This window comes from Thalassophryne amazonica, chromosome 16, assembly GCF_902500255.1.
Source record: "Thalassophryne amazonica chromosome 16, fThaAma1.1, whole genome shotgun sequence".
In the NCBI taxonomy this organism is placed as follows: Eukaryota; Metazoa; Chordata; class Actinopteri; order Batrachoidiformes; family Batrachoididae; genus Thalassophryne; species Thalassophryne amazonica.
Window position 1 is genome coordinate 50,264,571 of NC_047118.1, and position 26,909 is coordinate 50,291,479.

Consider the following 26,909-nt stretch of genomic DNA (forward strand, 5'->3'; position numbering starts at 1 on the left):
CATGGTAAAATGTGAAGCCAATAACCCAAAATATGACAAATACCAGTTTTTTTTTAAAAAATTTGTTTCCTAATAATCTCATCCATTCCCACTTTTACACATAACCTGATCTCATCAAGCAATTATTCTCCACCCTAAAATAAGTGTACATGTAGTGTAAACAGATAAATGTTTCCCACTTCACATATTACCATACCATCCTAAAGGGCCAAGTTTTCAAACATATTCACATGTAGACCCCTACATCTTTTTGGGTAAAGGACAAGATGAACAAACTTCATTATTATTCACACATAAACTGCTAAAAAAATATATTGCATACCTTTCATGACTTCTGCAATGAAAAATTAAATGACTAAAGATAGGATATTTGACATGTTTAGGACTAACTTTTTATCCACATCAAACATATGCCAACCAGAAATGCATTTGAAACCATTCTGGTGAATGTAATGCCTCAGAAGAAAACAGAGACTGAAACGGTCACGAATGTTAGATCAAGTCCTTCAGTTTCAGTTAATAAAACCTCAAATTTTTAAATTATTTTCCAAATATGCCACGCAAAGGTATACAGTTCTATAGCAAAACCACCTGTCATTTATTAGGTGTTTCCTGCAGATATTTCCTCAAGAATGAATGTTTATCTCAAGAAACATAGTTTCATTTCTGATGTCAAAGTGTTAAAATCATGAAAATGATGGCGTTGTCATGTATTCTGGCATGAAAACACAAAATTGCAGAAGTAAAATTGCCTCCCATGTTTTTTTTTTTCTTATTGATACCCTATTGATACTATTTAAATAATAAAATCACTTTTGGCATTCAATTCCCACGGAATGACACAGTGATCTGGACTACCTCTGCTAAACAGTAAGTACCAGATCTAACAGTCTGCCAGACCTGTTCTGTGCGTGCACGCAGTTACATGCAAGAAACATTTGACGTCAACCAGAACAAATGAGTGTTTTATGTTTTTTGATTTTAAGTTTACAGCCCCTATTTGATGTGAATTTGGTGATATAAAGCACTTTCAAATGTATTATCCTGAATGTTTTTATATCAGTTTAGAGCACACTGTGACCTCTGTTCACTTGCTGAAACAGTGTACGTGACCCCTTTAAATGAAAAATATGGCAACTCTTATCTGTACTCTCTGTCAGTTAGGTGATTTTAGAGGTACCTTGCTGAGATTAGTTTATGCTTGTCACTTACGCTAATGTCAAGTCAGAGAATCCACAAACTGCTCATGTTGAAGAGGTATTATGTAAAGGTTGCATAGGATGGAGCAGAATGGAACGCGGCCCGCGCTCTGTTGCCAGGAGGCGCTGTTAGCCCGGAAGGATGATGATGGACAAACCGAGATTGAGATGAGAAATAAATGTAGTCGCCGTCGTGTTGTCCTTGTCTGTGTGTAATTTGTGCGTCTCAAAATATTCGCCGACGGAAGTAAAGAGGAGATAAAAAATCTTTTTCCCTTCGAGAAGGTAAGAAGGAACGAGTGAAGGAAAAAGGTGTATCGGCTTGTGTCCGGGTAAAACGTGCTTGGCTTTAGACGATGCCGTAAAATCTAATGTCCGCCTCTAAAAGCGCCGGTATATGGACATAAAAACATTGCTAATCTCAGATCTGTTTTGTTCTTATGTCAAAGAATTCCCGAAATGCATCAAAATAAGACAGTAGAAGCCAGTATTTAATCCGCAAGGACGCCGGTGTCACAGCAATTTCTGTGACCCACCAAAATTAGTGACCTTCCGATTTTACTTTAATACATTATCACTTTGTTGTCAGCTGCAAATGTTATAATACAATGATTTGTTAAAGTTGTTTTGCTATTTAACCTGTTTTGGTTTTGGCTACTATGTACTATTTCTATGTTATGCCATTGGTTTAATGCATGATCAGCACATTGAGTTACATTTAAATTGTGTTCTTGAGCAAGACACTTAACCCACCTTGCCTGTGTATGAATGAGGCGGTGGTCAGAGGGGCTGTAGGCGCAGAATGGCAGTCACACTTCCATTAGTTTGCCCCAGGGCAGCTGTGGCTACATTAGTAGTTTACCACCACCAATGTGAGAATGTGCGTATGAATGAATAATCCAACTTGTAAAGTGCTTTGGGTGTCTTGAAAAGCGCTCTACAAATGCAAGTCATTATTATTATTGAATTTAATAATGAAAAGCCCATTTGGTGTACATTTTGTATTATATATCTCGATCAAAAGTGCCTCAGTCATTCTCATTTTTTTTTATGGATTTACCTACACAACCAAAATTGGATGGCGGTTCCAATTTTATGCCTGTTTGTCTATTTTCCAGTTATCACTCAGAAACAGAGTGCCAAAAAGCAGTGAGAAATTGTGCATAGCAGAGATAACTAATCTTCTCTTGGCTCAATTTCAGATCAGTTGTTTCCATCTCACCCTGTGCTCTGTATCTTCCTCTGGCACACCAACCACCTGCATGTCCTCCCTCATCACTTCCATAAACCTCCTCTTTGGCCTCCTCTGTGGCTCCATCCTCGGCATCCTTTTCCCTAAATACTCTGAGTCCCTCCTCTGCACATGTCCAAACCATCTTTGTCTGCAAACCATCCCACCTGAGCGGTCCCTCTGATATGTTCATTCCTAATCATGTCCATTGTCGTCACTCCCATAACCAGTGTTGTGTGAAAATTGTCTGGAAAAGAATTAAAAAATTGAAAAAGTTGAAAGAAAAAAAAAACCACCACAAAAAAACTTTGATTCAAGTGCATGAACTAAATACATACTCTTGATGTTTGATCACATCTAATTTAGTTCATGAGAGGCCACTTACAGGACTTTGACCTTCAAATTTTTTTGGATTGTAAACTCGTGTTGGTGGAGGTTTCCGCTCTGAGTGCGGAGCTGTAGTCTGGTGCTGGAATCAAGTTAAGGTTGGGTTCCCATCCCCTTCATAGTGCACGCTACCCTATAAAGGAGGGTCACTGCAGAATTACTCTCATGGAGAGGAGAAACAAGAGTCTTATTTTGGAGAGGTGGGGCTGTTTGCCTGTGTGGTTGATATCCAGGACACCAGACGGGTTCATGTTGTCGTTGATGCTACAATGTGTAACACCTGAGCATACTCCAAGTTGTTTGGTCTTTCCCCGTGTATTTGAGCAAAAACTCACTGAACAGAAATGTTTGACAGTTCCAGTTGGCCTTGTCAGTTCTCAAGCCTTGGCGATCTTAGGGTAACCATATGTATTAATGGTGAACATATAAATTCAATGAAACTGTAACTGTTCTGATTTTGTGAGCATGTTTAAAAAAATGATGCAAAGTAGTCACCTACTTTCAAGAGATTCCTTCACGACACACCAAGAATGTATGGTTACATTCTCTGCCAAAGTAAAAAAACTAAAAAAACTAGAGTAATCTGAACTAGAACTCAGGCAGCGCTGTGGTGTCATGGTTAGCATGGTTGCCTCACAGCAAGAAGGTCATGGGATCGCATCTCACCGGGTTCTTTCAGTGTGGATTTTGCATGTTCTCCCTGTGTTTGTGCAGGTTCCCTCTGGGGGCTTTGGCTTCCTCCCACTTCCAAAGACATGCAGGTTAGGTTGATTAGCGACTCTACATTAATTGGGACCGTTTATTAGAATAAGCAGGAATAGAAAATGAATGAATGAAATAGAACTCGTAAACAGGTTTGAGTTTTGAGAAATGAATGACAACAGTAGTTTTAACAGGGGTGAACACAGCTAACTAAAAAGTTAGAATGTGAACTGTGATAATGCTGAATAATGCTTTGTATGAATTTGGGTTTGGCTTGTGGGTTTTTTGTTTTTGTGCTCTTAAATCCAGAAAAAACAGACATAAAGAGCTGAAATTTTAATATATCTAGGTCCTCAAAAAGCTTTAGCGTGCAAAGATCAAATGACAATCAAAATGTACATAAATTGCTAAATGCACAAACGAAATTAAAGAGAAATATCCGTTCAACATACAGATTATTCACAGTACAGAGCACACACAAAACCATCTGATGAACTCAGCGGACATAAACTGACAAGGAACTGATTTTGTGGCTGGGAAAAGGACTTGTCGGACAAAAAGGAACATAAATGTTTAGAATCATTTCCTCACGTTTGTTTGATCAGTCACAGTGTGACTGGGGCTTTTGAATAAGAAATGTTAAGAAATAGTAATACACAATACAAATACAATGAGTACAAATGTTTAATGAAAAAGAACGTTTACATTTACACTTTGTCTCACTATGCTAAAGTGGCTGACGACAGCTCACTGCTGCTCCTAGATTACAGCTACTGTATGTAAAAAAACAAACTCGTACGGAACCGTAACACCAAAACTGAGGTGCAAACCAAACTGTGACTTCTGTGTACTGTGACACCCCTATATATGTGTGTGTGTGTGTGTGTTAGCTGATTTAAAGTTGGTGGAACTAAATTTAATTTAATTAGGGTTCAGCTGATTAGCCCACCAGATTAGCTGATTAGCCCACCATATTTCTAACCTATATAACCTGTACGATAAATGAGTGACAGTTAAGGGTCTAATGGTACATGTATTTCTATTGAACTGTTTCGGTTTGGTACAGGGATGTGCACGGGTGAGTTCATGTTGCGTGTGTTTACATTCAGTGTTGCCAACTTGGCGACTTTCTTGCTAAATTTGGTGACTTTCCAAACCTTCGTGATGACTTATTTCCTCAAAAGCGACTAGCGACAAATCTAGCTACTTTTCCTGGCGTTATTGGAGACTTTTCTGATGTCTGAAAGTGAAAATCTCTGTTGTCAAGGTGCGGCAGTGGGTCTCCCCCTCCGCTGCAGCACCGTCTGTAAAGTAGAGGTGGGCGGATCGATCCTAATATCGATAATATCAATACCAATGCTGGTATTGATATTGAATGATCCTCGTGTAAAAAGATCGATACTCAAACTTTTTTCTCTCCTGCACGCACTGACTGCTGCGCACGCAGATTCATCAAAGTCTACTCTCTGTCTGTAAGAGCAGCGCTGCGCTGTGTCACACAACATGGAGCAGCACAACCTTGTATCGTGGTTTGTCAGCCCTCTACCTCAGGAGATTTTGTTTTAACTTGTGTTGAGTGATATTTTTTTAAACAAAAATGTTGATTATGATAATAAAGTATTTTGTTGTCACGTACAATGTTTGGCGAAATTCTATCCTTGGTCTTTTGGATCCTTTGGATCTATGAAGCCTAAATATGAAAAAGTATCGGTATTGGTATCGATCAGCGATACTGGGCCTGTATTTACTTGGTATTGCATCAATACCAAAATTCCTGGTATCGCCCACCTCTACTGTAAAGCACTGAGCGGAGGGATATCTACAATCCTCCTCACTCTGACTCGCTCAGCCTACTGACCTCGTTTGCTGCACTGTGATTAAATAGTCCCCAGACTTTGAGAAGCTATTTTAATAAGTATATGGCCAATTTTAATGGTAAAATAAATAAACAAACCAAGAATGATGTTTATTTGTGGTTCTAAATATTTTTAAAGGTGGTTTTACTCACTTTTTTGCCTCTCCCATGAGGTTTTTGTATTCAAAACCTTATTTAAAAAGATGTATTAACATTAAATGAACAGTTAATAGAAATAGAAAATAAAATAAATTGTACAAAAGTAAAGGGATTCTTTAACATGAATTCTCTTAAAAAAAAAATTCCTTATAGAGTGTGACAGTTTTGGACTAGTTAATTTTTCTGGCAAAAAATATGAAGGTTGAATAAAATTGAACAGTGCTTCATGCTGGAACCATTCTGCTGCGCTTTACTTGTGGAAAGGTTTTGTTAAAAGCTGTTGACTAGGAATTTATTTTTTATAATATTTCATAGATTTGTTGTTTGAGAACATTTTATTTAACTTATTACCAGGCAGTACTTTGCAATTATTTTATTTTCCTGTTTGTATAATGTTACAGTAAATTGTTGGTTTAAACAACAAGCAAATTTAGGTTTTGTATTTTGTTCCCATATAACCGAACCGTGACCTCAAAACCGAGGTACATACCGAACCGTGATTTTTGTGTATCGTTACACCCCTAGTGACAGTCACCACATGGTATTAAATGTTTTAGTTTTATATACAGTAAACATTACCACCACTGTAGGTCTGTGTTGTTCATTTGCTGAGAGACATTTCAGAAATAGAAAGTAGGCAGGCAGCACCAGAGTCTCAGAACAGAATGACTGGAATGTGATGAGTGTGATAAAGCCACTGACGTCAAACAGGATGTCTGTTGATGTATTTGTTCCACACTTCCAGTTGGTTATCTGTACTAATCCATGTCGACAGCAGTATAAGCTCGCCGTGACTGGTATGTACATGTCCATCTAATTCCGAACTTTTTATTAACAGCAGCAGCTGTGGCAAAGCTGCATGGTGCGAGTTTCCTCCTCAGGGTGCAGATGTGTGGGTGCACAGAGATGGAAAGCTATGAGGCATTCTGTCTGCGCAGTGTGGCTGTACTGCAGGAGGAAGGGATGTTCAAGAAGACGTGTGAGGCACTCTCTTCCCCCAAGGCTTGCTCTGTCATCTGTTTCCATGGCAGAGCTGTGTTGTCACCACTGGTAAGACAAAACTAAACAGGTGTGAAGAATTACATTATCATGGGCTTAGCATGATGTTCCATGCAGGAGTTTATGGGTTGAAAGTCAACCAGATGGGTTTTAACTAGCTTATGGATTGTTTTGGGTCATAGTCCACGCCATCAACAAGCTGTGGCTGCTGGTGCAACATGCAAAAGATGCACTAGCTTCACTTTTTCCAGACACGGAGGTCTATAATTCCTTGGTTTGTTCCCTCACTAGTCTCCTTCTTATGCGGTTAATCAGTGTTTGAATGAAAATGTTGCTGTTTCTGTCCCTTGACTTGTGTAAAAACTGTCTGTAGAAGTGAGGATTTGCATTCAAATCTGCCTTTATACTTAGTTTGTCCAGTTACTTATGGCCTCTGAAAACTGGCTGTAATTCTGTAATGGATAACAGTGTTTTTGTTAAATCTCTTGAATGAATGTTGAAAGTCTACACGGCAAGCACATCATGATTATTTAATTTCAGCTCCATTGTAGTTGTGCACATACGAGGTCTCTTAGATAATAAACCGACCCTTTTATTATTTTTTTTAACTATATGGATTTGAATGACATGCGATTACACCAATCATGCTTGAACCCTCGTGCGCATGCGTGAGTTTTTTCACGCGTGTCGGTGACGTCATTTCCCTGTGGGCAGGCCTTGAGTGAGATGTGGTCCCGCCCTCTCGGCTGAATTCCTTTGTTTCACACGCTGCTCGAGACGGCGCGCGTTGCTTTATCAAAATTTTTTCTGGACCTGTGAGGAATATCCGAGTGGACACTATTCGAGAAATTAAGATGGTTTTCTGTGAAAAGTTTAACGGCTGATGAGAGATTATGGGGTGTTTCTGTCGGTGTAAGGACTTCCCACGGAGCGGGACGTCCTGCAGCGCTTCCAGGCGCTGTCGTCGGCCTGTTTCGAGCTGAAATCATCCTAATTTAAGGCTCTGTTGACCCAGGACGTTGTGAGAGAACAGAGAAGATTCAGAAGAGGCCGGCATGAGGAATTTATGCGGACATTCCACTGTTTAAGGACATTTTTTTAATGAAAGACGTACGCGCAAATTCGCAGAGTCGTTTCCGTGACGACTTGGCAAATCTGTGTGCGCCGCGACAGGAAAAACACCTCCGTGTTGAAAACCATTTGTAGAATTCAGGCAGCTTTTAATGGCTTTCAACAAGTGAGTAACTGAGAAATTGTTTAACAGCTTGGGCATGTTCCAACTTGCCCGTTAAGATTTCCAACGGAGGTGTTTTTCCTGCCACGACCCCCCGCGGTCGGGTCCAGCCCGACATGCGACTCTGTCCGCACGTTCTTTCATTACAAAATGACCGTTAACAATGGAATGTCCGAATAAACTCCTCGTGCCGACTTCTTCTGAAAGTTCTCTGTTCTCTGACGACTTACTGCGTCAACAGAGCCTGAAATGTGGAAGTTTTCAACTTGAAACAGCGAGACGCTGCCGCCTCGAAGCGCAGATCGCCGTCAGGTGCCGTGGACCGTCCTTAAAGCGACACTACCAGACCAAAATCTCTCATCAGCCGTTAAAATTTTTACCGAAAACCAGCTGAATTTATTGAATGGTGTCCACTCAGTTGTGCCTTACAGTTTTGAAAAAATGTTTATCAAACAAAGCAAGTCTCTGAGCCATTCCTAAACAATGAAAAAAATCGACGAGCGGGTGGACGACTCCTCACTCAAAGACTGCCCACAGGCGAATGACGTAACCGACAGGCGTGAAAAAATTCTCGCATGCCCACGAGGGTTCAAGCATGTCTGATGTAATCACACGTGATTCAAATCCATATGGTTTTTGAAAAAAATAATAAGGTCGGATACTTTTCTAATAGACCTCGTACATGATGTACATGATTATATATCAGCAAACAAATATCAATCCCTGTTTTGTTGTATTCAGTATCAATACTACCGGATTGCAGAGTCCACCTCAGATCACCGGTATGTGCATGTAGATGTGCACTATTTAATTAATGATAACCCCATTTTCATTGTGAGACCCATTGAGATCAGCACTTGGCAGTGGAAAGAGAGGAAATACCTGATGAGGAGTGTCAAAGCTGTTAGCTAGTAGCATTGATCTGCAGCTGGGTGCTGACAGAAGGCATTTACAGGAATTGCGTGATGAAGCAGAAGCTGGTGTGAGGCCTGAAGTTCACTTATCTATGTGTGTAGAACCTTGAAAATGTCTCTGTAACTCAGATATAACAGGCTTAATTCAGTTATGAGTCCAAACAAAGGCTGTGTTCACATTATCGCCTGAAGTGACCTGAATTTGTTTGCCTTGTGTATATGTGCTACAGATCTGATCATTTTTAGGTAATCTGAACATGCCAAAATTTTTTTTATTTTGGTTGTTCCAGAACTGCTCATGCAGTTCTGGATCTGATTTGTGTTTGACATCTGGTAATGTGAGTGCAGCATAAACTGAACACGTAGGTACCTGAAGTAACGTTTGACAATGCATTTTCTGTTTTTTCTAAAAATAATAATAATAATAAAAAAGTTTGCTAACAGTGCTATTCAATTTAGTTCATTTATATAGCGCCAGATCAAAACACAGCTTCCTCAACGCGCTTCACACAAGTAAGGTCTAACCTTACCAACCCCCAGAGCAAGCACACAGGTGACAGTAGTAAGGAAAAACTCCCTCTGATGATTTGAGGAAGAAGCCTCAAGCAGAGCAGACTCAAAGGGGTGACCCTCTGCTTGGGCCATACTACAGACACAATTGACAATACAAATACACAGGAAATTTTAGGAGTCTATGCTGGTGTACAGGACAGGAGGCTTGCAGAACAAGATACCCACACCCACTTCTGGATGGAGCTGCACCTCAAACAGTGAGAGGGGAAAAAAAGCATTCAGGTGGCAGAAAGACAACCAATGCGGTATAATTTGTCAGCATTAAGCAACAAGAAAAACAGAAGAAATACTAAAGTGATTGCCGGCTTCTAGCCCTAAGCTTCACTAAAAGACCCAGACTTTAGATAAAGTTGAGACTGTGACCTGCTTTGTTTACTAATAAAATGAATTTAAAAGGGTAGGAAGCATAGTACCGTACTATGCTAGCCATACGAAAGGGAAAATAAGTGCATCTTAAGTCTGGATTTGAAAGTCTCTACAGAATCTGACTGTTTTATTGATTCAGGGAGATCATTCCACAAAGCAGTTACACGTTAAGAGAAAGCTCTGTGACCAACAGACTTTTTATTCACTCTAGGGACACAAAGTAGTCCTGCACCCTGAAAACGCAGAGCCCGGGCCATTACGTAAAGTTTAAGTAGGTCAGCTAGTTTGGGAGGTACTAGTCTGTGAACAATTTTATAGGCTAGTAGCAGAACCTTAAAATCTAATCTCACAGGGACTGGAAGCCATTGAAGAGACGCCAAAATGGATGTAATGTGGTCAAACTTTCTGCTTCCTGTCAGATGTCATTTTGAACCATTTGGAGACCCCTAATACTGGACTGCGGTAAACCAGAAAATAGAACATTGCAGCTACAGCTTAAATCTGCTCAAGTACCACGTTGTCTCAAGTGTAACTTGAGAGATGCTGTTCTTTGAATTCATACACCACAAACTGTATTTTCCTTTCCAGTTGAATGCAGAACAGCGCACTGAGATGTTTGACCTCAGGCGGCACGCAGTGCAGCTGGAGGTGAACAGGCAAGACCAGCAGAGGATCAGGGTTTTGGCTGGGGTTCAGAACATACTTGACCAAACTCAGGTGAGTTGCTTGGTTATAGTTTAATAAGGAGTAGTAACTACAGATTCATTTATTTTCATAACAGATTAATTGGGACAAATAGTCAATTGATTAGTTATTAGATCCATAAAATGTCAGAAAATTGTGAAAAAGGTTCATCACTGTTTTCTAGAACCCAAATGTCTTTTTTGGTCCACAGCCCAAAAACAGTTTGCTGCCAGGAAGGAGTGAAGAAACTATTAAAATAAACCTGAAAATATTCACATTTCATATTTCCATTAATCGATCAGCAGTGGAAAGTCACAGACTTCATTCAACAATTCCTGAAAATACATACTCTCAGCTTTAAAATGGATCATCCCATGAGAAGATATGTGCCTCACAGCCGATTCTAGAGGCTGGAGAAAGTCACATGGGTACATGGGTGTGTCTCATTCTTCTCCTCTGCTTTCAGCAGTGTGACAGTGCTCGGTCTGTGTCAGACGTTGCAGGAGAAAGTTGGTAATTTTTTACTGCAGGCATGTCATTTGGCCATGTGTCCTTAATCCGTAAATTTTCTGGGTGGAATAATTTTTGACACTCCTCGTGAATCGTGCTGCTCACCCCGTTTTTGGCAGTAATGTGCACACATTGGTTGCCAACTACTAATAAACTGCACAGAAGAAGTAGCTGCTGCGTTATCAAGTGGTGAAAATGAACAGTGAAATAGTAGTAGATGATGGCAAGAATTGTTCACTGAGAAGAAATCGGACTGAGAGAAAACCATAGATACCACATCTTTGAAAATCTGGCTAGTTTTTCTACATCCACATCTGTGTGGAGATCGCAGTTTTAAGCTTTGAAAAACAACTACTGCAGCAACAGAAACGGGCTTGCAGTCACCTCCACGTTTGACTGTTCTGAAGCATTGCTTTGTTAGCGCTGAATCAGGAACAGCTCACCTCTCTGAGGTGATTTGGAAAACATTTTACAGAGACATTAGCAAACTTACTGATGGCACAGGAACATCACTGTGATACACGTTGTGCTGAAACAAATCAGTTGAACTTTGGTTCCCTCAAGAAGCCACCAATAGAGGAAAAGCTCAGTGACAGTGTCTGGTTTCCCTGTCCTCTGTAATCTATTGTTAAACATTGTGCACAGTAACACCAAGTAATCAGAAATTGCCTATGCTCTGGGAAAGCCCATCAAACGACATAGTGCAACTGCTTGTCACCGGCATAGCGTAAATGGATGTTCTTTGTTTGATGCATGATGGTGATTTGTATGTGCTTGTTGTGGAAGTGGTAATGATAACATTATTTTGTTCCGGGCCCTGTGGTTGATATCAGCTCTGCATTTTTGGTTAGCACCTTCAGGCTTGCTGAGGGCTCCTAATGAAATGTAGCAGCCAGATTCTAGCTGATGATCAAACATGGCAAACTTATAAATTGTTACCGTATAATTTTTATTTATCTCTTAACATCTACAGACTGGACCATGTGAAGAAGTTAACAAGCAACCAACTCCTCTCAGTTGCCTTTCCTCAAAATGTGAGACAGTTGGTGGTTACACCTTGGTAACTGACTCACCTGGATTGCCCACAAACCCAGAATGTAGCCTTAAAAGAAGTGATCAACCTGCCATTACGTGCTCTGAGACACTCTCCATTAATGATGATAGAGCAGTGGAGATGGAAGAGGAGAGTGGAGATGCAAAGAGGGAGGATTTTAATGTAGGTGGCCTTCTCAAGAGATCAAGGGAGTTTGTCAAGAGGGAGCAGAGTCAGCAAGGGTCAACACCTATCGTATCAGTCATTCAGACTCCTTCGCCTGACATCACACAGGACAAGGAAAACACTCATCGCTCGCAGGAGGACACTAGCATTGAGTTTGGTTTCAGTTTACACCACAGCCCCATAGGCCTACCTCAGACTCAGCCCCAGCATCAAGAATTGTATGACCCCAAACCACACCAGGCTGCCTGCCTCTCACCTAGTTTACCTGAATGTTACACTCACTTGCACAGTTTAGAGCCCACTGTTAATACCCGAGCACACAAACGCAGACCACGCCCAGTTTCTGCTGGGAATATCCATATCTCATTCCCTATTGAACCTGAAGACCTTATACCTCAGAGCCCAGGCAGATCAGGAAAAAGTGCAGGCATAGGGAGCTGGGGAGATGTTCTGTCAGCGGCCACAAGCTCATCTGATTGCTGCGGCTCAGTAGGGGGTGAAGGGGGGTGTGGTTTTAGAAGGGGTAACAACCGTCATTCCAGTCACTGCATTACCAGTCCAGTGCAGGAGGTGTGCAGCCCAGTAGCACACCACGACCATCTGGCTTCAGGTTTTCGCCGGCGATGCCACACCATGGACAGTCAGCTGCATACCTCCTTCTCTTATGGAGGTGAGTGCATAGACCGCAGCCAAGAAAGGGCCCCTCGATTCATGGCAGGAGTTACATGTTTGGCCCCAAGTCGGCGCTCCCCTTCATCGCTCTTGAACCAAACATATGAGGTGGAGAATCCCTCAGCTTGTCTGCTGAAGCATCGTGCAGTTCCTGAATTGTCTGAAGTCAAACTCAGGGTAAAGCTTGAGGACCCACAAGAGCCAAACACTGGTAAGGCTGTGCCATCTGTTCTTAAAACTGGGCTACATGTCAAGAAGACGGGTGAGTCTCTTTTAGCATATAATTAGAAGTGATGTAACTTTGTAGTTGTAGTAGTAGTAGTAGTAGTAATAATAATAATAATAATAATGATGAAGTGGATTTATAGAGCGCCTTATTTTCATGAGATACCCAAACGCTTTCAAACAGCATTATTATTCATTCACTCACACAATTACACATTATTAAGCACTGTGTTTCAGGAATTTTGCATTTACCAATACAGTTTTGCAATGCAGTATTTAGGTTACCTTATTATGTCATAAAGCAGAGGTCTCAAACCGATTCCAGAAAGGGCCAAGAGGGTGCAGGCTTTCTGTGCAACCACCCACACCACCAGGTGATTTCACTGATTAACATCACTTTGAGCAGGTGGAATCAGTTAATCAGTGAAATCACCTGGTGGAGTGGGTGGTTTCACAGAAAGCCTGCACCCTCTTGGCCCTTTCTGGAACCGGTTTGAGACCTCTGTCATAAAGGAAAAAAGAATGTGCAGGAAAAGATATTAAAGCAATTATATAAATGATGGTGTCCTTTTTTTTTCCTTGTTTGAAATTAACAGGTGAGAAGCAGAGGCGAGCAAAGGCTGTGGAGGACATGCAGAAGCATGTGGAAGAGGAACATGCCCTGCAGATGTCTCTGCTTTGGTCTGAGAAGAAGAAGCAACAATGCCTGTGTGTGGTCAGTACAAGGAGTTGCACAGTGTCTGGTCTAAAAAGGAAGTTCTTGTCGAGAAGTATCTCATCTTTCAAACTGTGGGGGAAAAAAGTACCCATTAAGTTTTAATGAGTTGTCCAAATTTTATTAGTTAGAGATCATTCTTTAGTGCGTAATGTGCATTAGTATAAAAGGTGATTAGTCAAAACAGTGCAGTGTGTGATTCTGTGCATATTTAGGAGGTTGAGGAGGCAGGGAGAAGATTGAAAGAGCAGCCGTGTGACTGGGCTCTGAGTGGACATGCTTGCAGGTGGAATTGGAGGTCTGTGAGTGACAACTGCGCTGTTATGAGTCCTTCCTGCCCTGGCATAAGCCCTGCCCACACTCCATCTGAACCATCACCTGGACACGGTACTGGGACCATTGTAACATTATTATGTTGGATCCATCAGTGATAATTCAGTTTGTGGTCTGTGGAACCACAGTGACCAGAGGCGACAGCAGTTCCCTTTTCAGAATGGCCCCAAACTAGGCTCAGACAAGTACTGTATATTCTGGAGTATAAGTCAGGATTTTTTAGTTTTTCTTTTTTTTCTTTACTAGTTTGGGAGGGCCAGTGAGTTATACGCCATTGTGACTTGTATACTGAACAATCACACATTTGTTATAAATAATAATAATTACAATGAATATTTATATTGGATTTTCACTGGAATCGAAGCACTAAACAAAATAAACTCATAGTAAAAGAATAAATGGCAATAATAAAATGATTATTTATGTGTCAACAACTGCAGGCTGCATTAATCCATTAGTTGTGCTCAAAATTTCATTGTAGATGTTGAGTACTGCCTACAAAGGAAGTAAATACAGTTTTATATTGTGGAATGGATAAGAAAGCATTATTTGCTTATCTGGGACAAAACAAACAGTTTTACATTCAACATTTAATCGTCACAGATAACTTGTTAATGGTGCTACATGTGCTGAGTCAGTCAAAATAATTAATCAGGAATAATGTTGCTGCCTGTTATTTAATCATTTAAATAATTTATCAATCAAGCTAAGTCTCCCACCCCTGAAAAAATGGACTAATTCCAGATTTTCTCCTGTTGTAGTTTTCTGTGTGTAGACTCACTATAGCTGCAAGCAGGGATGAGGGGGGCAAGCAGCACGCCTTAGAGGTTAAATTACACTAATGTTTGGTGCTTCCTTATAATGGATCAAGTTTGCTTTCATTATGCCAAAGCGTTGCTGAAATATGACCTTACTACTTATTTGGTGTCTTTGTTACCAGTTTCAGTTGGCTGCAATGGATGACCACTTCTAAAAATCAAGCAGCCATATAAGTAGAATTGTGAGGCTTGGTCTAAAGATAAACTGTGCCAAATTTCATGAAGATGGGGAAAATTTGTAACCTGTTAAAAACTTTGACTTTTCCATAAAATTTAAAACGGCAAATAATCTGGTATGGCAGAAATTGATGTTACAAGTTGTACTGAACTGCTTGATTCGAGGCTAATGGGTCTTTGATTCTTGAAAATTGGGCATACAATTCAAAAGTTGCATGACTAACCACACCTCTAAACTTCACCAGTTAGTGGCGCTAGAGCTCTGGAGGTACAGACATGAAACTTGGTGAAAATGATGACCGGCTGTCTGTATATCCCCTGTCTTGACCTGTAAGCTGATGGAGATGAGAATGATTACCATAATGGCTGTGTGTCCTGTGGAGGAATTAGTTGATGATACCACTTGGTTTTTCTCCAGGTTTGCACATCCCTGTAAGTTCCTCCATGGCTTCTCCTTGTGTCCAGTCTCCTGTTTATCTGTGGGGCCCCACTTGGGGGACAAGCAAAACTCGATCACGACTTAGTCTGGTGGGTATGCTGCAGAAGACGTGAGTGTGTGTTTTTATATCCACTAATTACATTTGAACTCCATGCCATCCCACATTTATTTTCTCTCGTCCTTATGCTTTGTAGATTCTGACGCCAGAACAGCAGAGGGCATTTTGTCGCATTTGTGCCATCGCTCGTGGGTTCCTCACACGCAGACTGTTAAAAACCGAGAAGGTGAAACAACTGCGCCAGACTGTTGTGGTGAGATTCTACTCAGACATGCACAAAAACACACAATTTGCACTAATTATTCCATGAGCCCACAGCCAGTTTTGACCTAAACAGTACCAGTCTTGGATTGAAAAGATCAATTTGCTGATTTTAAATTGATTCTCATTTTAATTCCCACAGATTGATTCATACATCCAAAGATTGATTTTTTTTTTTTAAATAATAATAATAATATATAGATTTGCACTTCTCGCCAGTGTTATAACAGCATGCCTGAACAAAATTACGCTGCAGTTGGGCCGTTGTGCTGTTTCCGAGGGTGCATAACGGGAAAAATTTAAAAATAATTTCTCTGCATTGATTGTGGATGCGCTGGTTCTGATTTAGAAGCAGCAGGTCCACAATTTATTCATCGACCTCTGTCAAAGCCATTTCAAGATGTCCATTATGACTACCTTGACTGTTGGTGCGGGCAAGAAAAGAGAATCACCCGCTGTTTAATTCACACAGTCGGTTCCCCCCCCATTCCTCATAATGTGCTATTTCCGTGGGACAGTGCACAAAGTTTCTCTAGTGTGGACTGTGGGAGCTGCGTTCTCTTGCTGCAGCAGAACATAGGAGAATTTCTCCCTGCTGCAGGATAACTTTTCTAATAGCCGCATTCTCCTGCTGCAGTGTGCCACGCAGCGAGTGTTCCAGGTGTGAGTTTTGTAGTGGAGACGAGGAGATTATAAAAAGAGATTATACACATTACTCTGCAAGCCATGATGTATATTTAAGGATAGACTATTTTCTGATTAACAAACTAGATGTGTATAGAGTGACGGAATGCAAAATTGGATGTGCCGATAGATCACAATGCCCTATACATACAAATTAATATTAATAGTTTCAAAAGACAGACGTTATGGCAACTAAATGTGGGAATTTTTAACAACAAAAAAGTAGTAGAAGAAACAAAAAAAATAAATTAATCAATACATTGAACAGAACAATAATGGAGAGGTAGAACCAATAGTAGTGTGGGATGCAATGAAGGCGGTGCTTCGAGGAACATTAATCTCCAAAACATCATGGTTAAAAAAGAAGAAAATGCAGACATATGAAAACTGTTCAGTAAGATTAAAGGAACTCGAACAACAGTTTCTGAAAAATAAGGAAAAAGAAATCTATTTGCAGATCCAAGAAACTAAAAAGCTAATAAATAATATTTTAATTGAGGACATGGAAAAAAAACGTGTTTTATAAACAAAGTTACTACGAATCAGGACCCAGAGCCACAAAACTGTTAGCCATGCGAATAAAAAAAAAAAAGGCAAACATTAAACACAATAGATAAGATTAAAGAATCAGAAAATGGGAAGTTAACCTACAACCCAGAAAATATAAAAAGAGTTTTTGTAGATTTCTATAGACAACTTTACTCACAACCCCCTGCTGCGAATGAGGATGAGATCAGACAATTTTTACAACTAGATTTACCAACAGTCGGACTGTACCAAAATAATATATTGACAGCTGATATCACAAGAGAGGAGATTTAAAAAGCTATAAAAGCACTAAAAAATAAGTCACCTGGAAGCGATGGCTTTCCAGCAGAATGGTACAAGATCTTTACAGAGGAACTTATGCCTATTCTTCACAGCACTCTGAATTGGACTCTAAAGAAAAACAAAATGCCGGCTTCATGGTCAGAAGCAATCATCTCGGTTATTCCTAAACCAGGTAAAGATAAGGAGTACTGCACAAACTACAGACCTATCTCAGTACTTAACATAGATTATAAAATTTTTACATCCATCATCTCTAAAAGGTTTAATGTATTCCTAACAGAAATAATAGACGAAGATCAAACAGGATTTATACACGGGAGACAAACGCATGACAACATTAGGAGAACTCTTCACATAACTGAACGGGCACAAAGGGAGAATAAAAATTTAGTTATTACGAGCATAGATGCTGAAAAGGCATTTGACCGTGTTAATTGGGAATTTTTATATTTGACACTAGAGAGAATGGGTTTCAATAACAAATCAATAAATATTATTAAAACAATATACAAGACCCCACAGCTAGAATAAAAATAAATGGTGATCTTACTGAACAGTTTACTCTTCATAGGTCTACTCGACAAGGGTGTTGCCTCTCACCTAGCCTCTTCGCAATTTTTATAGAACCATTGGCACAAGCAATACGACAAAATCAAGACATTAAAGGAGCGACGATAAATGGAGAGGAACATAAAATTGGACTTTTTGCAGATGATGTTATAGCCTTCCTCGAGCACCCAGATACATCACTTCCCAAGTTGATAGAGATGATGGAAAGATATGGTTATTTATCTGGATACAAGATTAACATATCAAAAACTCAAATACTTAAATTCAACTACACTCCTTCTGAACACATAAATAAATATAAACTCAACTGGAAACTTAAAGCTATCAAATATTTAGGGGTAGAAGTAACACAGAACTTTAGAGAACTTAACAATAAAAACTATACTAAAGTGCAAGAGGAAATACAGAAAGACATAAAAAGATGGAATACATTACCTTCAGATTTTAGATCACAAATTGAGATTGTAAAAATGAATATCTTGCTGAGATTTTTATTCCTATTCCAAGCATTACCAGTAGAGGTCACTACATTGCAATTTATAACATGGGACAGGATCATCTCCAGATTCATCTGGGGGGGTAAAAGACCTAGGGTTGAATATAAAACTCTCCAGCTGCACAAAGAAAAAGGGGGAATGTCATTACCAAAATTAAGAGAATATTACTATGCTTCACAAATAAAATATCTATATTATTGGTGCAAAACAGACTACTGTGGAAAATGGAAAGATATTGAAACAAAAATATTAAAACAGCCCATCCAAAGTATCATTGGAGATAGAGGAATGTTTGAGAAGAATAAAATTTATCTAGATTCTATAACCAAACATACACTCTTTATATGGTTTAAATACTCAAACAACACAAACATCAGAAAAGTGCATCAAAACTTAAATGGATAGCATATGATGTAAACTTTAAACCTGCTTTATATGACAAGAATTATAAACAGTGGACATTTAGAGGGATAACAGCGTGGTGTGTTTTAGAGAAGAATGGGCAGCTGGACAATTTTCAACATCTAATGCAGAGATTTGAACTGGAGAAACAAGACTTTTTTCGTTATCTTCAAATGAGAAATTTCCATAAAACTGAAATACAGGCGGCCTCCTCCATGGAAGAGAGTGAGCTAGTTGAAATTATGACAAAAGCATATGGGGATACTAATCTGAAAATAACATCATTATATAAAGCCTTAACAAACATAGACAAAAATACAACTAACAGTGAAATGTAAGTGGGGAAAAAGAGTTACAGATAAAAATTAGGGACACAGAATGGCAAAAAATGTGGAAGGTCCACCACACAACAACTAGCTCTTGGACATGGAGGGAGTTTGCCTGGAAAAACCTCATTAGGTTCTTCATCACTCAAAGAATCAAAAGCAAACAGTTAAAAAAAAACATCAAAAATGCTGGAGAGGGTATGGAGATATTGATGTAGACCATTTACATATTTTTTGGAAATGTAGAAAAATTTGTAAGTTTTGGGAAGATGTTTGGGATGTTTTGACCTCTGTGTTGGGATATAAGGTACCACTGGAACCTGTGTTTTTTTTATTTATGTAATTTTTCTGAAGGAATTATACATGAGTGACAAATACTTAATCAAAACGTTGCTGATAGCTGCAAAGAAGGCAATAACAAGGAACTGGGGAACAATAGACATACCAACAAAGGACCAATGGATATCGATAGTGGAAGACATATATTTAATGGAAAAGCTGACATACAGACGGAGACTACAGGAAGCTCAAATGGACAAAAAAATGAGAAAAATGGCTTAAGTATTCAGGAAACTGATTGACAAGACGCCACCCGGGCAAATGTGTTTATGTTCATGTTCATCTGAGTGTTGTATTTTGTTTTTTATTGTATTTGAAAAATAAATAAAATCATGAGTGGGGAAAAAAAACAGTGTGGTATACTTTTCAATATGATTGGAGCATTTCTAAATGTTGAGCCCTCTGTAATGGTTCATTGATCCTTATATGGTTATGGCCACCATTCTGGAATGACCACCATACATTTTTGCGTAGGCCATGGTATATGGAGGCTGGATTGTAAATGTTGTTTAGTCACCATAAGTAGTACCGAAAGCGTGTTTGGGCCATGAACTAAGTGGAAAACAAGTAAATGCAGCTTAAAATTAACTTTATGAATGTTTTCTGCACTTATGTTTGCTCAGGACATAAGGAGTTCATCAGCTCATTCCAGGATGAAGCTCTGCAGAAAAAAGGTATCTTGTCTGCACAAGACCTCTCACTGCAAGAGGAGAGTTAGAGCTCAGGTACTAATGGGTTGTCACCCTTTTGACAGCAGGTTTTGTTTGTGTGTGGTTATACAAAACATGTCTATTTTCCCCTGCAGTTACGTGTCGCCCTTTATGACATCCATGACATATTTTTTTGAAATGCCTTTGAAAGATCGATTGCCTTGCTGCAGCAGGACAGGGAGCTTCGAGCGGAGAAAAAGCTACGTGACATGGTAACCTTCAATAATGAGAATGGTGATTTACCAGGGAGTAAATCTGTTCAGTGATGGACGGCCTGCTATGCTGTCAATAATAATGAAATTAGATTACACTCTTCTTTACTGTCATCAAAAACAGGACAAAGCCAAGTGTAAAGAGAGGCTGATGCTGTCCGCTGTTACACAGAGGTCCTTAGACAGGAAAAAGAGGTGAGAATGGGAAGTTTGTTTGTATGGAACCTGATTTTTGGATATTCCTATTTTTGTTACTGCATCGATGTATGTGGTGTTCTTCCAGGGTTGAATCGCCAGCACAGCCTAGGAAGGTGCAACAGAAGCCAAAAAGCCCCGTAGCCAACAGGTGCCAACAATTTTTTTTTTTTTTTTTTTTTTTTCTTTTCATCATAGTTACTTTAGCCAGGTGGAAGAGGTTGGACTTAGGATGGATGGAGGTTATATCATAACTCCTGTCTGTTGTATGCCTGAGTGTGTACAAGACATCTCAATGTATTGGCTGAGTTGATTAGAAGAGCCTTATTGTCATTTTACATACATACAATGAAATTTGTCTGCTGTATTTAAAAGTAAATGTCCTTTTTATGCCTCCACTTTATGAATTTGGGAGGCATTAACTATTCACCCTGTCCGGGTGTCTATCTGTAAACTTTGTTTCTGCACAATAACTGAAGACACCTTGTCTGATTGAAACCATTTCTTGGTAGTGAACTGGGGAGGCTAGAGGAATGTTCCTTTCTATAATGGGTTTGTCCGTTATCCACCTTGGCATCGTGGGTGCCATTGCGAGACAGGTCTTCATTTGATCTCTTAACACACCTTTGTTGGTTGGTGTTTATGTGAATGTAATTGATGAAAGCTCTGTAGTGGGATAAGACGTGGAATGATTCCAAGTTAGTTCAGTTTATTTGAACATTGTCAAATTACAACATACAGTGGCTTGAAAAGTATCTGGCCCTTGGTATTTTACGCATTTTAATTTGTTTATGCCATTTCATATGCAAAAAGTAAATCAGGCTTCTCTGTATAAAAAAAAAATCTAAAACTATAAGCACGCAGAGAGTGCAAACCTCCGCCAAGGCCATGGGGTCACTGATGCCATAACATCTACACGCCGTGGATCATGAACCTAAAAAAGTGTAACAGTGATGTTTGTTCAGTAGTAAAAAAAGTTTCATCTGCTGTGACTGGATAGCATGTATCCTTAGCGCTTGGCATCACAGTTTTTTGCAACTTGCACCTTTCCCAGAAGCTACCGTCATGTGAGCACTGATATTGATATTGCATGTGCTTATAGACAAAAAACAAATAAGAGACAAAATTCAGTTTATTATTCAACTAAACTGCAAATACTCGTATATGAATTTTTTAACATTTATGAAACAGTTCCCTAAACAAGGCCATAGGGTAACTGACCCTAAAGAGATTCCCTCCTTGGCACAGTGATCTATTTCTTTTTGTCTGTTTCTCTAAAATTGTATATAATAATCATTAGATTATCAATATATTAACAAAAATAAATTTAAGAAATATTACAATTTGAAACAAATGCACCCGAACGTGATGACAGCTGCAAACTGCTTAATGCTAACTTTTAACATTGAAAATGCCCTAGAACATGCTAACGCGTTAGCATCGGGATCTGGATCGTGATCCGGATCACCACTAAAATTTAATCACTTGTTCCTCATGTCATTTCCAACCTCCTTGGCGGAGGTAAAAATAAATTTAAAGTGGATATGACACTTAAAGACAACATAATCTTATTACATGTAACAAAGGTTATATAATTCGGTCAACCTAAACGTTTTAGGAAAGTATACGCGGTTCTCCCGTTATATATAACATTTGAACGTCCCGCCACTGAAAATGTGCACGCCCCGTGATCAGCTTCCCGCTGAGCACCAAGCCTAAAATACTTCACTACGTGTAGACCGTATCAGCTTGTGCGCCTGGCAGCCGTTGTTTACACTTGTTTAGCGGCAGAAACTTTGATAAAACACAGCTCTCAGGGACTGTTTGTCGATATGCCTGACCAGTGTGTCGCAGCATATTGCACAAACACAAGGGTGAAAGGTTTTAGCCTTATCAAGTCCAGGCAGATTGATCGAAAGCCGCACTGTTGTGTGATGCACGAAATGTCTGGCTCCCGCTCGCTCCGCTTGCACACACGCATTTGCTCCCGACAGCAGACAGTTTCCTCTACGTCTCCATGTTCTCACGCTCACAGGAACACATAAAATGTCACCCCAAATAATATGTTCACAATAATCTGAAATGGTCAAGGAACTTATGTAGTAAACACGGCGCTGGCACGTAAACACAGCGCCGGCACGTTCACTGTTGTTTTCGGCGATCTTTTTCAAAACTTTCACCGTTTATTTCCTATTCTTTCATTGAAGATAACATAACTAAACACGGATGAATGCAATGCCAGGCACTCAAAAACGGCAAAAACCCGAAGGTAATGACCGTGGTCCGCAGTAATAGCTACACTGTCGCGGCTCCGGACAATAACAAAGGCAATAAACAGAAGCTCAAATCGAAAATGCTATACAGTAATTAGAGTGTTATAAACAGCAGCAACAAAACTCAAATCCTCCCTTACCATTCCATATTCGGCAGCCTTCAACACCATCTTAAACACTTGAACATCAACTTAGACACCATCGGCATTATTTTCGCTGCCAGAATGCTCCTGGTTTGAATGTTCGTCTGAAAAATACAGCTCCAATCTGCAGGGTCTAATCACTGCTGCGACAATCTCAGGATCTGAGTCAGAAATCATCCACACTTGAAGAGGAGTCAGAAAAGTTCTTGATCTCGTCACTGTCCATGCTGAGGTCCATCTGTTCCTGTTGTTGATCGAACAGACAAGGACGGGACTCTCCATTCTGTGATGTCATGGCATCACGTGACCGCTGATGGAGCACTGCAAGCGCGCTTTCCAGTAAACACACTTTTGAGAAGCTGTACAAACTTTATTTTTCAGTGATATGAATAAAAACACTTTCAACTTACTATACTGTATGTATATTTTGGTATTTATACCAGTTTTTCCCTAATTTTTTGAAGTGTCATCTCCACTTAAGAAATATTACAATTTGAAACAAATGCACCCGAACGTGATGACAGCTGCAACTGCTTAATGCTAACTTTTAACATTGAAATGCCATAGACATGCTAACGCATTAGCATCGTGATCCGGATCACCACTAAAATTTAATCACTTGTTCCTTTGTCATTTCCAACCGCTCCACAAAATTTCATCAAAATCCGTTCAAAACGTTTTGAGTTATCCTGCTGACAGACAGACAGACAAACAAACCCAACCAAAAACATAACCTCCTTGGCGGAGGTAATTATCTTCCTTAAACTCAAAGCAGATTTCTACAATTTGATATAAATTAATTAAAAATATAAAAGCCAAGATGATGGGTTGCATAAGTAATGGGCCTCTTTGGTATAGTCAGGGGGTGCACATAACTGGTACTCATGGTGCTAACATCATTGATGCACGGCAGAGGGAAACACAGTTCCTACGATCTGTCATTGCTTTCCTCTTATGAAGCACTTCCGTTTTGTTTTCTGTTGCGCATCAATCATTTATTTATTTATTTTAATCATTTATTTTTAGCACGCACAAGCACCATGAGTACCAGTATGTGCATGCCTGGGTATAGTACCTGAAAATAATCAGTTGTTTTGTCAGACAAGTCAGCAATGAATACATGAACATCTTTTCTGGGTTGTCTGGGTGTCTTGGTGGCTTTCTTCACTCGTCTCCTTCTTGCACAGGTCACTCAGTTTTTGAGAACTGTCTACTACACACAGATTACCATAGAGTGCCATACTGTCTGTTTTCTTTGTAATTGATGTAAATGAAGTCCAAGACACTTTCAGTGACTTGGAAATGTTCATTTCATGTAGCCGTCCTTCTCTCTGTGCTCAGTATAAGCCCAGTAAATCTGTATTTTGGGGGGTTGGGGTGGGGGGAGGCTGGGTGACAGCCAATCAGAGTAGAGCAGCACAATCGCATTACTGGCTGGTCTCTCTGGGCGCTCAAAACTGCTTTGTTTCTGGCTAATACAGTGGGAAAAGAAGTATTTGATACACTGTTGATTTTCATTGATGAAAGTTTTCTGGAAATAAGCCTTTTCACACACTATAAATTTGCATGTGCGACCAGGCTGGTTCAGAGGTTGAGAGGTGTAAAAATGTAAACAGATGCTCAGTCATTCAGTGCAGCGTCAGTCAAACAACTGTCTAAATCTATAATAAACATAATTTTACAGATGCTTATAAGAAGGGAGTGAAAAAGGCAACAGTTTTACCAAGCCATTACAATATAAATATTATAATTAATTACCTTTGAGATTATCCCAAACACTTTCTCCATTCCCAAGAAGACGCATTCCTCTGTGCTTCCAGAGCAATAGAGATGGTTTTATTAGCCAATCTCTGAGAGCAAATGATTAATCCACTACGAAATAATTATTTATATAACTTAGCGTCCAGCAGCACACAGCTCGTCATCCAGCGGGTCGTGTTGGCCCAGTGAATTATGCAGCAGTGCGCGGGTTAAATGAGTCGAGTTCTGCCGCTCTTATCATCCAACCAGCTGGACTCGAGTTTGGATATCGGGTCGGGGGAATGATTTGCCGTCGTCATCTTTTTAAAAGGGCAGCGTAATCTGCCGCCTTGCTCCGTTGTGATACAATCAGCGCGTTTTATACCACCTGTGTTCATTATTAATTGATACAAATCACAGGCACATGTGCCTGTAAACCTAATAAATGACACAGAACATGCAGGGAATTGGACCAGGCAGTTACTTCATGATTATTTACAAGAGACACCATTCAGCTGCCATTCGCCAGCCAGATCCATGATTAATTTTAACTTAATTCTTCACGAATAATTTATTTCACACTCTTGGAAATACAAACGTAGTGTGCAAGATTATAGGTCCGCAAAGCGAAACCGTGATCAGGTGATTCTATCTTTATGAATAGATACTGCCTGTGTTGGCAGTAGGTCGAGTCAGGCAAAACCTGAATTTTCAGTTCGTGTGCAGCATAAGCTTCAGTTTGTCTTCCTTGGACACCAATACCACGTTCTCACAAAACATCTTTCAAGGAATCAACGCTCCAACGTGAAAACTATTCAAAATTTCTGTCATTCTCACTGTCAGCACAGTCAGTCATGATTTCTCGAGACTGCAGTTACACCTCTTGCTCTTTGACCTCGGCGTATCACTTCCAGAAGCGTATGAGAGTGTGAAAAGGCTTATTACCGGAAATCTGGGTTTTTCCTCATGTGGTGAATGTTTCAGGGTTATTTTTGACAACAGAATCCATTCATTCAGTTCATCTCAGAATCCATTCATTCAGTTCATCTCAGAATCCATTCATTCAGTTCGTTTCAGTTCCATGCCCAAACAGTTGGTGGCAGTAATGCACCGTGTTGGTTTGCATGCCGCCAATAATTTCCAAACAAGGGTTATTTTGTTTTGGTTTTGAACTATATTAAGTAATATTTGGGGGGACTGCGCTATGGTTTCTTAACAGTTTGCTTGCTGTGGACATTAAAAGTTATGAGCTGCATTTGTTTTTTTGTTGTTGTTGTTTGTTTGTTTTTTGCATTTTGTATCCCCAGTTATACAGCTTTATGATGAAGTGATAGAGGAGGATTTTCTTTCACCAAAACATTAAATCTAGGCTTGCACTCTCCGATTGTACCTATAATTTCTCTGGCTCTTATGTAATTTACTGCCCCTTACAAAGAACCACATCGATATATTCCTCATTTTGAATTTATTGAAGGTCACGTTGAAACCGGACCGGGGTCCCCACAGGACAGCATCCATCTTGTGAAGGGGACCCAGAAAAATGGGTTGTACAACACGTTTATACGATGTGGGCGTTACAGTGGGTGTAGTTAGTGTATATGTTACTGGCTCTCACAGATAGGGGGAGCCCTCCCCTGTATCTAAAACTTGCACATGCGTGGTGGAAGTGACACTTAACTCTTATGTTTAACTTAAACCAGATCTCAGAGATGTCCAATCAAATAATAAAGGCGAATACTTGATCACTAACATAAAATAAGGAATTAGCAGATATTTTCTAACAACTCCCCCCTCTTGGACATGAGTCTATCATGTCAACAATAAAGATCATTTTGGCATAATTCAGTTCTCATGTACGATCTAATATTCCAATTGAATCAATTTTCTGCCAAACATGTAGTCACATAGGCACCCATCAATTGACCTCATCCTGATGCTCCCTCACACTGCTCATGCAATGAGTCAGGGTCTCACTGAGGACATAAATAATAATAATAATAATAATAACGGAGCTCATTGTCATGAGAAACTCTTAGTGTTCCTCATGAAATTGTCCATACGACCATAATAAAACACAAGATATACCGGTTATTCACGCTGATGTAGTAGTCATCAATCGCTCTTAACTTCTTCTTTTGTCAGTTGCAACATGTTATAATATAGCAAAAGATTAATAAAAGTGTATGATGTTAGTCTCTCCATGTACGGGCAAAATCAAATTATAGGCACTGCAGTACTATATCAATAGCAAAATGAT

At 39.7% G+C, this 26,909-nt stretch overlaps 1 protein-coding gene across 3 annotated transcripts in view; it reads left to right on the forward strand.

Moving 5' to 3' along the window:
• Positions 1–1,328: 1,328 nt before the first annotated feature.
• Positions 1,329–26,909, forward strand: part of LOC117527658 (centriolar coiled-coil protein of 110 kDa-like) — a 34,988-nt gene continuing 9,407 nt past the window's right edge. The window contains exons 1-12 of one of the 3 annotated variants that reach the window (XR_004565582.1): positions 1,329–1,484; positions 6,372–6,583; positions 10,208–10,336; positions 11,787–12,915; positions 13,526–13,644; positions 13,860–14,031; positions 15,391–15,500; positions 15,606–15,722; positions 20,003–20,104; positions 20,185–20,301; positions 20,426–20,496; positions 20,585–20,647. Coding sequence is in view for 1 of the 3 variants with exons in the window: in XM_034190098.1 (XP_034045989.1) it covers positions 6,422–6,583; positions 10,208–10,336; positions 11,787–12,915; positions 13,526–13,644; positions 13,860–14,031; positions 15,391–15,500; positions 15,606–15,722; positions 20,003–20,104; positions 20,185–20,226 (2,082 nt within the window). In the remaining 2 variants the exon portion in view is untranslated. Of the gene's footprint in view, positions 1,485–6,371; positions 6,584–10,207; positions 10,337–11,786; positions 12,916–13,525; positions 13,645–13,859; positions 14,032–15,390; positions 15,501–15,605; positions 15,723–20,002; positions 20,105–20,184; positions 20,303–20,425; positions 20,497–20,584; positions 20,648–26,909 lie in introns of those variants that run through there. The other 2 variants (XR_004565583.1, XM_034190098.1) reach the window with 2 other exon arrangements.